Source organism: Plectrocnemia conspersa, unplaced genomic scaffold (assembly GCF_051122295.1).
Source record: "Plectrocnemia conspersa isolate PC_06_02 unplaced genomic scaffold, ASM5112229v1 ptg000001l, whole genome shotgun sequence".
Classification (NCBI taxonomy): domain Eukaryota; kingdom Metazoa; phylum Arthropoda; class Insecta; order Trichoptera; family Polycentropodidae; genus Plectrocnemia; species Plectrocnemia conspersa.
In genome coordinates this window covers 12,442,516-12,456,131 of record NW_028277165.1, presented here as the reverse complement: position 1 = coordinate 12,456,131, position 13,616 = coordinate 12,442,516, and the positions used below count along the sequence as shown (strand labels likewise).

General features: G+C 29.2%; 1 protein-coding gene across 15 annotated transcripts in view; it reads right to left on the bottom strand.

Moving 5' to 3' along the window:
* Window positions 1-13,616, bottom strand: part of LOC148238882 (rho guanine nucleotide exchange factor 10-like protein) — a 217,533-nt gene that overhangs the window by 49,020 nt on the left and 154,897 nt on the right. For 7 of the 15 annotated variants that reach the window (XM_088181513.1, XM_088181438.1, XM_088181447.1 and 4 more), the window contains one exon: window positions 9,560-9,625. The exons of 7 other annotated variants lie outside the window; for them this stretch is intronic. Coding sequence is in view for 5 of the 8 variants with exons in the window: in XM_088181438.1 (XP_088037564.1) it covers window positions 9,560-9,625 (66 nt within the window). In the remaining 3 variants the exon portion in view is untranslated. Of the gene's footprint in view, window positions 1-1,019; window positions 4,385-9,559; window positions 9,626-13,616 lie in introns of those variants that run through there. One more of the 15 variants, XM_088181556.1, reaches the window with a different exon arrangement.

Here is a 13,616-nt window from a genome sequence, read left to right as displayed (position 1 = left end):
ATAAGCATTCTACGTGTTATGTATCAAGACTCTTGGCTACTAATGTAGCTATGTATATATATTATTTACTCACTTTTTGAAACATTTTTTAATTATTTAAGTTAATAAAGAAATAAACGAAAACCTTGCATTATCCCTCTCTTTGCATTGAATTGTTAGAACACTCAAACTAAAGAACTAAAATTCACTAAAAAAACTAATTACAGCGAAGGTAGCAGTAAAATTAGCATTTTATAAAAAAAAAAATTTATAGCGACTTGTGGTTAAATGCAGAATATTCCACATTTCTAAAGCCAACTTTCAGTAAAAATAATTTACTGTGTAATCAATATTATAATTAACTATATCTATTAAACAAGAGCTTATAATAAAAATGAACTACTATCAGCTTTTTATTTTAGATAACAAAAATGTTATTGAAATTGAAAATACAATTTACTGAATTATTTATTAACATTGTGATTATGTATATTTAATTATATTCAATAGTGATTGTTTATTAATTAACTAGTTATTAAATTAATATAATAATATGTATTAAAAACATAATAACGATTCCTGGAAATTTCGATATTATTTCATATAACAAAATAAAATCCGATACTCAATAAAAATCAGAACAAAAATAACAACAAACTGTTTTTTATCGAAATTTAATTTATATTTAAAGTTAATAATTGTAGGTACTTAAATCTATTATTATTTTATTAAAAAAACATTGCTATAAACAAGCAATTTTACTAAAAAAAATCAGAAAAAATCAATTATTAAAAATCAAGACTTGTGGCAGATTTCATACATAAATCTTTGTTGTAAATATGTTCTTGTACAGTGTAATTAAATGATGTATAGTTTAAATATATCAATCGCATAATTGCATAATTAAAATCATAAGCAAATAAATCACGATTTACATACGTAACGCAGTGTCGGCATTATTCGACTCACACAAGATTGATTTACGATGCATTAATTAAGACTAGACTTATCGATAGATCAGAATGATGGATCAGCATTACCTTTGGTGATCATTTTCTTTTTGTTTTGACACATCACATTTCAGCAAAAAAAATCACACACAACACAAAATAAAACCTCACAGTCTGAGAACTTCCACACGCGTCCTTTTCCCGAAATCGGCCAGGAAAACTGATAACGTAGCGAAAAACTAAACAATGGGGTTTCCTTCACTTTTCACGAGGAAAACGCAAACAATGTGTGCGTCTGCCGAAGTCGTGACAGTGAATGGCCACAGGTCGGCGCGCTTCAAGGGGAAAATAAACGGCACATGTAAGAATTATTGAGGATGTGTGTGTGAGTGATATGTGAAAAAATGGGTATTGTCAAGGTGGTTCGGTCGTTAATGAAACACGTAACAGATCTTGTACGGAGCTAATGGATTCCCATATTGCAAAAGGCAATCCTCCGCGATAACCATAAGACGGAAGCAGAAGGTCGAATATCTAAGCGCTTAATCGCGGTCAAGATGTGCGTAATTATATTGTAATTTTGATAATGAAAAAATGGTGAGAATTTTTCGTGAATATTAGAGCAGAAATAAGAATTCTATTTTGGATCACTTGTGAACAACGATAATATATATTAAATGCAATTATCTATTAAATAAATATTTTTATACGATAGAAACTATATTTTCTTTGTCATCCTTTTTTATACCTACTAGAGGTAATACTTTAATGTTAATGTAAAAATACTATGTGACATTTATGACTTCGAGTTTTCTTTATGTAAGAAAAAAGTAAAAGTTTTAGAACTGCTTTATCTTAATAAAATATTTGAAAAGGATTTATATAGGACGTGATATTTTATTCAACAAGAAAAATATATTTTTTATTTAAAATAAAAGGTATTACATTAGCTTCTAAAGCCAGCTTATAGTGGATAGTACATTTGTATCATTGTTTATTTTATGAATATTCTAAAAGTTATAACGTGGATGCAACTAAACAATTTTTAATTGACTGATAAACTTAAAACTTGGTTCAGCGTCAGCTACATTAGCTCGTACATAAAATAATCATAAAGACATACATGAATTATCAAAATGTGGCAGAAATATTGGAAATTTATTAGGCACCTATACTTTGCTAGCTATTATTTAATCAATATATTACAAGTCAATACGTATAAAATAATCCATAAATTTAATTTTACTAAAATATCTATTATAGACATTTTTGACCACTTTACTTGTCAATAAAATATTTTAGATTTATAGTTTATTTTATTTTTTTGCTAGACGCTATTCCGAAACATAATAGTAGATCCAGTTTGATAATTAATTTAATCGGGATATTTATAAGCTCAAGTTTGCAGATATGTTATATAAAATGATATTGTGATTTTTAATATCACATGAATATAAAATCATCAGTATTGTTGTTATCAAATAATAAACAAAAATACAGATAACTACTGACCTTTAAAATATAATAATAATACATTAACGTAAATTAAAAAACAATAAATTTAATAGGCGAACATCAACGTCGTACATATATGGATCTTGTGCACATATATTATATGTACGAGTAGATAAATAAAATAACATTATAATTATAGATACATATGTACATATACGCATTTGGTTTCTTAATAAGTCGCAATAAGTCTTAAAAGGTTGAACGTTATAAATATTGAGTAATTATAACTGGAAAAATGTATGGGTGTAAAAAAAGTAAATGGAATGAGTAATGCGAACGAGAGCATTGAATTTCGATTGGAATCAAAACCATATACTATAATGTAAACACACAAAGAAAACTACAGGTTGTTAGGAAATTAATTTTAGGCTAAGTATTTTTATGAATTTCAAATGCATTCTGAAATTAAAAGATATATTTTTATTCAATTGGGAATGCTGCTATTTCTGTTAATGTGCCATAATTTATCTGGTCTCAATCGCTGCAACGTTGTTATTGAAGTGCATGTTTAAATTGATTGTGATAATTTCTAATTCGGTCCAAGAAAGAAGTGAGATGTGACAACATGTTGTTGCGAATTTAAAGCAGAAATAAGTAACGAAGAAAGGAATGAAAAGCTTTACTCATAAAAAAATTAAAAAATATTATTCTGATTGGTATTTAATGTGAGATGATCTTTATGAACAATAGCAAGATGTATCTGGAATTGTTATTTATGAAACAGTTAAGCGTGTAGGTGCGGAAAAATAGTAACCCACAATTGAGATACATGAACATAAAATTATATAAAACGTTTTTGACAATGGCAAGATTTAGAATAGGCACCAAAGCCTAAAGACCAAGTCGTTGCCATCTACGACGATAGCACGAATAACATAAGTGAATTTTCATGGTAGTCTCGGAAGACCATGGCCATTTTGAAGGACAGGGATACAATTATTGATCTCGTACGAATATGCCTGAAAGAATGCGAAATAAGAAAAGCTTGTATCAGGTTACTTACTACTTAAGATAACCCATGTTTGAAAGCTTGGCTATTTTTGTTTTAATTTCAATCATACTATATTTTTTTAACCATACCATTTTATGGTATAATTACACCATTGAATGGCAGTTTAATTTATTTGTGTTGGCTTATCAAATTAATGGTTAAAATCAATTAAAGCGGCCGTGGGTCCGATTCTGGATCCATTACACTCGACCGAATGCCAACCACTCGAACACACCACATACTGCCATAATAGCACGCGGGCATTCCTCAAATTCTTGAGATATCCTCGCGGGGCATTTTATAGGGCGGATTGCGATTCAGATTCCGATCTGAAAGCTAGTCGCAATAGTCGGCAAGATTGTCGTACGATTTCGGTTCCGGTTCCGAGCGTGTATAATCGGACAGGTGCTATTGAGAGACTGGATGTATCTTGGTTGCACGATGATTGCGATGAGTCACACCACTGCACGTTGTAAATGTTTGACACCTGCTGTACGGTGATTCTTCAAGTTTTTTTATGAGGTTGTAAAACGTGCTCCGTTGATTGACAAGATTGATAAAGAAAAAATAACAAATTATAAAGGAGCAAAATATAAAATAAACCTTCTAGAATCAATAGGAGACATTTTCATATTTATGGTTTATTTACACATATATTTTAACAAATAAATAACTTTATAAGATTAGCTTCAAAAAAAGGCATGATGGAATCCATTATTTACTATTTTGATCATGTCAAAATAAAACCAGTGAACTTGCATAACATCAATTGAAGATATGTCCAAAACGAGAATTTAATAAAGTTAAAGTTTGAAAATCGTAAGAAATACAGTTGCATATAAAAATAATATATTGCACTCAATGCCATAGCAGTATAAGCTAATCAAGCTTTTTACATAAAAAAATCTGGTGTTTAAGCTTTTAGAAAGCAACTGTATATAATCAAATTTTGCTATGAGCTTATGACAGGATGTTGAAGAGAATAAAAATATTTTGTCAGTAAGATAATCAAAAAGAAATGTTTTTTAGCATAGACGTATGTTTATATTTCAATAGATAAAATATGTTTACCTATTTTTTTAAAGCATTTTTTTAATGACATATTGAGTAAATTACCGCCGATGAATTTATGTTAATATTTAAGTCCTATATTTTATAATATAATATTTTAATTAAAAATTAATGATTTTATTTTGCAGATATTAATAATTGGGCTTTCTAACAAGTTCACGGCAACGATGGATATTAATTAAATACACCTTTACATAATAATATATTTATTTATTCCACTTTGACATTTAAAAGTAATTAACAATTAATAAATAAAGCAGAAAAATCGAGTTGAATTTGAAGAGCTGAATAATTTATTTGTATTTTGTAGGATTTTTTACCAATAATTTGTAAAAATAAGAGCTACATACAAACTTGAACGATTAGAATTTGTAGCGATTAGAAATTACAATTCACAAATTTTCAGAAATAGTTTTTGAAAATTCGTGATCATGGCAGGTGCATCACTGCCGAAATATCGAACTATAAGTCCTAATCACTATGATTCACGGCATTTAAATAATATAATCTATAATAAGTATATTAAAACCAGGTGATCTTATATTGCTTCTTTTAAAAATTATATCCGATTACAGTCGGTACAATTTCCGGAATTTTATTAAATAGCTTATTATCGAATTTAAGCATAATCATGTAAATTTAAAGGTCACGGTCTTAACCATCTGGCAATGAATCGATCGTGTACAAGATTAACCTTTTGCACTCTTAACATGCATCTCAAGTATGTCAAATATGATTTTTATACATATGCATGAAGCCTAAAGTATAAATTATTTTCTTTCTAATAATATTTTGTTTTTAAAATTAAAACATAAATTGCTTAAAATATCTACAGCCATCGATCAATAATTTAATCGCAAAACCATTATCGTCACATATATATTTAACTATATTACACAATTTATATCGCTATTCTTCCAAGCTTTGTGTAACACGTAACGTAACGTTATAAACAACGCCGATTATACGTTACCACACATTTAATGGATATCAGTTAGTTCGAGGCGCGTTTGTCTTAAATTATCGGCTTTATAATGATTTATTTATATGAAAAAAATATATACATACAACCGTTGTAATAATAATGAAGCGACGTGAAAGAAAATTTCACCGACGCTAAAGATAGTCATCAATTCGATAATGAAAGTATAGATTGACCCGAACGAAATTCGTAATTGATCTATTTGTGTAATATAACATTTTTATGTTAAGCCTGAGCTAAAGCGCAAACTTTGAGAGCCTCAGGAAATACACACGGAATGATAAAAGCTTTAATGAAACTAACTTTTACAGAGAGCATGATAGTTAAACCTTCTCTTAACCTTAAGTTAAAGTTTGGTTGAGTAACTCATACATATATAGTGTACTACACTATACATAGATAAGTACGAGATCAATGAGATGACGTAATACAAATCTTAACCTGTTGAATGCTACATTCACTCTTCCTGTCATTATGGGAATGATTCAGCAATAATCGTGCAGCAATTCAATTTATTAATTGCGTCATATTTACAAACCCATATATGAATTTGATTTGATACCTTTAAGAGATCAAGACTTGTTTTTTTTTTAATTTAAATATAAAAAAATAAAATTGTTAACAATGTAAATAAGACCTTGAATTGTTTTGCAAATCTAACAGTTCTCGTCCGTCGTTTGTTCTCGTATAGTTTGAGCAACGTCCTAAAATTTCGAAAGCGTTTTAAGAGGTCTTCCCAAACAGGGTTTTCCCAGTCTACTTAAAAACACAATCAAAACAATACGCCAAAATTTGCAAATTAATTGAGAGAAACTTTTGACGAATGTATGCGTAACATATAATAACGCTATTTCGATAAAAATACATTTCTCTCCAAACACCGTTCTCAATTGAGTTATCTCAGAAAATTCTTTACGGGTCGTTCACTTTGTTCTGATATATATTTTTTATTTCAATTGCTCCCTGAGTGATTGTAGCGAATTTCAAATATATAACACCAAACTGTAACAATTTATTATTCATGACATTGCAACTATCCGCTAGGATAAACTATATCTTTTATAACTTGAATTCCCACCTCATTTCATATGTACATACTATATTTTTTATATCGCATGTAAATGAATATGTATACGCACCTCAAGAAGGTTTCATCTTATTTAACACTCGTTTAACCCATTGCACATTCCAAGAACTGTTTGTGACGATGTGTCATTCCATTGTCTAAGAAGGCAATCAATCTTCCATAGCAAATTGATCCTTTTATGGTCGATCGTGATCAACACACGCCTGCTATAAATCCTTTTCAAGGCTTTAAGGAATACCAGGGAAAATTAGTTATAAATCATGATATTTCAAATGATGAATGAATTATTAAAATTACAATAATATAAGCATAAAAATAACACTATAGTATTATTCTATATAAATATATGCTCTTTCTTCGATTAGCAAGCAATGAACGTGCCTTAAGATCAATGCTCATCACGGACGAATTATGGTTATGGAAAAACGAGGAAACCGTGAGAAGGGTTCGCTAAACTTATAATGAAATATATATTAGGATCGAGGTCAAGATCTTATATTACAAAGATGCCGGGATAATATCAAGAAAGTTTTTCTACTAAAAACGTACATACATAATACAACTAGTGTGGCATTTATTTTAAGATTTTTTGGAACAAATATGGATTTAAATTAATTTTATTATTGGTCTGAAAAAACAGATCACTTCTGAAATAATATTAATTTTTATTACTCATTTATGGGCGGTCTATATTTTTTTCAAGTAATTTATTATGATCGTTACATTTTGTGATGAAAATATGTATACAAATTAAAATAGCTAATTATTTAAAAGTGTAATAATTAGGTTCAAAATAAAAATAACTTTCCTTGATTAATAGGCGTAAAACTGCCTATCACTTCATAAGCACAAGAAATGAGTATTTGCGAAACATTTGATAGGCAAATAAACGATTATTGAACGTCTGTCTATTTTTGCTCAGGTAGGAGGCACGTCGTGCTTTTTTCGGAAGTTATGCAACATAAGTAAATTTAAAAAATGCGTATATACTATGTTGAAAACTATGTACGACATAGTTTAAAACAAAGTATAATGTGCTTGAATGCTTTAAAATAATATTGTTAAATGTAAAAGTGAAAAAGTTATTCGGATATATATATGTAGAATTCTTTCAATAACTATTTTTAGTATTAAATTAACTGTGGTTTTTTAATTTCCCTGAGCTATTGTGGTAGTGATATCTGGAAATTTAATTGAATTGCCAGCTAGCTATCATCATGTATTGATTCATATGATTTGTAAATAGTAAAATATTTCAAAACCTCTTTTGTAATTTATAAAAATAGCCCAATTAATTTTCCTGGACATTACCTAATATGTACATGTTTGTACGCATTTATAATAATAATCACGTATTCAAACCTGACACATGATTATAATAACATATGTCAAAAAAATGATCATTAATTGTCACAACACCTCTTTAGTGTTTCACCAGAGTCGATTGCTAAGAAATAAAATAAAAAAACTCGATGTGTTTGCATTACATTAATATTTTCCCCTCTCTTTTATACGCTAATTGAAAACGAACAAACATGACTCGACTGTTTGATCTGTTCGATCAAATAGACGTCAAACGTTGGGCAAACACTATCGTTTTTAAAGCTTGTCGAAACTTCATCCCAATGGACCGTTTAGTTTGGACCGGACGAGACTAACTCTTAATTGGCAACGGATGCAGCTGTTCTAAAAGTTGTCCTTTTGGCGCAAATGGTTTATGACAACTGGCGGTGCGTCAAAAGTTAACCGATTTGAAACAGTACCAGCATCTATTAAAACTTCGCATTAGTACTCGTTAAGAAACTACATGCTATGTTCACTGAAGAAACCTCTACCATAGTGATGTATTAATAAGAGATTATCCATGGTCTTTATTATATGATAAGAATAATATAAACTAGGCTTCTAAACACGCTGTAGAAAAATCTCAAGAAATTATTATAAATAATTAAAAATTAGAATAAAATAATATGGCTATGAAATATTTCTATACAAATAATCTGACACGTAACGATATTTTTAAGAATTAGAAATATAATTTAGCACGTACAAGTTTTGCAATTTCTGATATATAAAACTATATTTATGTTTACTAGTTGTAGTCAATTTGCATTCGTAGAGAAATAAATAGTAATAAAAGAATACAACTAACTATACTTTAATCAAATAACAATTCTAAAATAGCTTTATTATACTTGATATAATATATAAATTTTCATTGTAATACATCACAAACATTCAGGAATCTTTCATATTTAAATTTGAGACACCAAAAAAATGGGGATTCTATCACAAAGGTATCACAAATATGGCCCTTGGGCATCTATCTTTCAAGAATTTCGGTACCGGCTTGTTAAAGCGGTATCTATGATCATATTAATATGTTAAAAAATACATAATACGTATAAAATTACGGATAATGTCCCATTAGCATCTTAGGAATGCGTCGAACGGTTATAAGAATTTTTCATAACGTTAAAAAATATGCATGAAATTTAATCAAACAATAACATAATACTCGTTTTGCAAGGCTGAAGAAATAAAATCAATGAAAACGAGTCGATTTGATACGTGAGCATGTTTTATTGCAAGTGGCACTCTCGGTCGTAAAACATGCGATAAAACTCATAAATTTTTACAAGCAAATGTCGCTTGTATTAAATCAAAATAATAAAAAAACTGACACTATAATGCGATATCTTGCTTTGTTTCGGTTCATTTGATATCCGGTGTCGATATAAAGCTTTTCTGTCAGTCATAGAAACTGATCAAAGAGGCGTAAATAAAGAACGAGCGATTGAGAAGTGTAAATAAAAAAGATAATATCAGATTGATTTTTCCTGTGAAAAGGGTGCGAATCTATCGAGGGTTTCGCAGTAAGGGTTATTCATAACGTTGTGAAAATAAACTGAGCAAATAAAGTATACTGAAAAATACAATAAAATAATGCAAAATAAATAAAAATAAAATGTACTGGTACTTACGTATTTCTAGCATGTGTTTTAGCGATAGGTATTCAGGTGATGGATGAAATTCAGAGTCGAACTTACCTGAAAGAATGATAAAGATAGATCATTAGTATATTATACAAAATTAAAAATTACAGTTTCAACTCTGTTGTCTGAAACGTGTTTTTAATAAGTTGCCATTATCGTAAAATATACGATGCGAATTTTTCTTTCATTAAAAATTTATTCTGCAATAAATTTTATAATAAATATTTACTACGCATATGAAAGACAAGTATTTAATGTTATAATAAATATAAAGGATTTTTATCCAAAAAACGATTAAACTATTTATATTCGTATTACAATCTACTGGTTTTTACATTGTATCAGAAACGTGCGTCATATATTATAGAACATAATTTATCAAAAGCAACTGTTGTTTTGATGACATTCTCTATAACATAAATATTAATGTTTTATAATTATACATTTATGTATTTTAATTTTACTACCATTACAAAATTAAATTAAATCTCTCATATAATATTGATTATTGGGAAATATCTAGATCTCTCAAATGTGAATAATTATTAGGGGTAGCTAAATATAGTCGTATCGAGTGATTTTAACTTAAGGAATTTTATGTTATATAGTATGCAACATAATGTATGCTAATTTATATATTTATATATAACGATTTAAATCGATAAAATCAATTTCGTAGTTCGTTCTCAAGCGCGCCAAAACAGGGTATTTCCCTTTCAAATTTGCTTGGATGTGACAGTTCATCTGTCATCTGGCAAGCGCTCGATGCGCGTAGTTCTTTGCAATTAAATAAACAATGAAATATGTTATAATCACAGCGTTTTTCTTACAAAGTGCCAATTGAAGATGCTTCAAACTGATGTAGCAATTGGAATTATAGACAATACAATCAAAACTATAAATTATGAGTGTGCCAGTAAGTGTTTGGTTATTTGAATAATATATGAATAGTTTATTCTAACACAATTACTATTGACTTTCTAAGATCAAATATTAAAAGACACACAGCGGGGACTTGGCAATTAAAGGTATACATACCAAAGTTAATTAAACATATTACAATACTAGTAATAATGAAAAATCTCGTACTAGTGTGAACAAAAAGTTACATTTTACCCACTATATAGTATCATTTACAGTTAATTTTCAGAAGCAATGATAGATCTAATAACATTTACGTATGGCAAGCAATTAAAATATGACATATTGCGACAATTTTGAAGAAGATGAAAAGATGCCAATCTACGCGTTTAATCCTCTATAGTAACTACTTGCAATTTTGTTCTTCGGTTGTCGTTTAAATTTAATTTATGGATTATATTAGTAGTAATAATGTGTTCAATGTTTAACCCTTTATAATGTCTTATTGTTTTTAATTATTTTTTAGAAGCAATGATGACCTATATGGCTGCAAAGTAAAATTGGTATATATAAACAAAGAGTGAATCTTCTCATGTTGAAGTAACTGTCAGCAAGTATTATCTTTTTATAAAGAACATACTACATAAGTTTTATGTAACTGAATATCATGAATTTGGCTATTCATAAAGAGGAATGATGGCACAGAACAAAAATTGATTAAAAAACATGACGTATACATACATATTTTGCCACATCGGAATTAAAAAAAGCCACTCTTAGATATTTTGGTTATCGATTATTTCAGGTATGCAATCACATATTTATAATCATTGTAAAATGTCCATTAGATAACATCCAAGAAACTACACATATGAGTCTTCACTCGGAACGGAACGATCTAGGTGAAATTTTTTTGCTGCAATAATGGTTTTAATTTATTTTGCTGTAACCAAGCTTCTTCAGCTAAATAACCGACTGCATCACAATCATTGTCACGCGATCGTCATAAAAGATATTATCCCCAAAAATCAATAAATAAAAAAATACGTTTTATTAGCATTTATATGGTTTGATCGACATTAGCCTCAATCTTCATATATACGAAGTATATATTACATGTTAAAATCTAACGTATATGTGCATTAAATCGGAAGCAATGATAATGTTTATGTATTAATAAAGGAAAAACTCACTACTTGGCCTCGGAGCCCGTAGACGGAAATTCAAAATTTGAAGATTTCATTACAAAGATTGTTATAATATTATTTATCTAGTTTAATCAACGTATTCTTAGTTTAATTTTCAACACATTATGTATTATATATATTTAATTTTCATAGTTATAACACAACTAATTAATTTGCACTTCGATTATTTATATTCAGTCAAATGGAACAACGTACACGACGATTTAATGAAAATTATTGTCGCTAAACAAAATTTTATTTATAAATAATAATTATTTTCAACTGTTGTCACGTTACTGTCGGCCATCTTGTTTTATATTTGAATGCTTATTTTTCATTGGTCGAAACAACAGAACGCATTATCGGCGGCTCGAAAATCAGTCGGAGCAAATTCAATTTTTATTTTTAAAATTAAATATATTTCCTTTGTTTCCGTGTATTTTTATACACCGTTCATACAAAGCGATACGATTTAAAGAGTAGAGAACAATTATATTATAGAAGATGATCTGCCTAGGATCGCCCGGTAGATGCAGCGGGTGCTTGATACAATAGTCTGTGTTGTGACTTATCACCGTGAACATCATGTGTATTTCTGCAGTACTGTACTTACATTTCAATGGTAATATCATTTATTAGTTAATTATATATTCAAATTAGTGTTTTTTTTAATTCATAGTCCAGAAAGATATTTTAAATTATCAAAAATAAATTTGAATGTAGTGAAGATAATGACTATTACATAATTTAGATGCAGCATCAGAACAATTAGATATATCATAAAAATGTCATTTCTTAGGGTAATCATAAATATAGGAATTATTTATGTTCTTAATATGGAAGCTTTTTGTTACGGCTTTTTGTTCCAGATTGCATTTTCTGGTAAAATATTTTATTCCTGTGAAGGTTTTCTTTTTAAATATTCTGGCTATTTTATTTTTAATATATATTTAAAAAATTATAAGCAGAACCCTATAGTCGCAAAGAAAGATAAAAAACAATGTATTATTGCAAAACTTGTGAAAAAATATCTAGCTCTTTTTAAAGGGCATCTTAGCTTTAAAAAAGTATCACACTTAATTTTAAAAATAATTTGGCAAATAACAGTTTAATATACACATTAAAGAGTTATCGTAATTTAAACCACCTTTTATATATATACATTAGTATTACAATATGATTTTTCCTATTTTAAACATAATAATAACAAATTCACTAAAAATTACTCTGTTGCTGAAAAGCTTTTAAAAATGTCTTTGGAGTGCAAAGGGTTAATTGTGTTTACCTCGTTGTATCGCATTGGGCTAACGTCTGTTATGTTGCAAAGGAAGATTTACAATAATACATATGTTTAATCAGTTCAGCTTTATTGTAATGGAAAAGGGGCTAATAAACTAATTGGAAAATCTATACACTGCATCCCTTGAATTTTTTTAAGGTTCACATTATGACGTTATTCTACAAAATTTTCACATGCGTGCATCTTAACCTAAATCGTGCATTCCGCAGCCAAATCGTGTCGATCACACACTCGCATCAAATGGGATCGAGCATTTATTTGGGCGTTTAACCTGAGATTAGCGTTTTACCGACTCGGTCAACTCCTAGGGCCTAGGTCTGGGTCACCCTCCGAAAGTGCATGTAACGGTGGATCATCTGACGTGATCCACGTCTCATAGTTTGTTGCACCATGAAATTATAATTAAGCAACGCCCCGAGTGCATGATGGCACAATGGCGGAGGAAACGCCCGTTTAACGGTCGGACCGTGTCCCATCAAAGGTCACGGGTCGGTTAGGCCCAAAGTCACGAGCGGCCTATATGGACTATTTGGACCCGTTTAATTATTGTCAGATTTAAGCAGTCAAACACTATAAAACGGCAGGGTGGCCGCTTTGGGTATCAACAGTATATATCCTCGAATATTATGAACATTTTCAGTTGTTATTCGCCAAAAGTATAATGCCCAAAAACTACCCCATATTATCTAATCGCTTC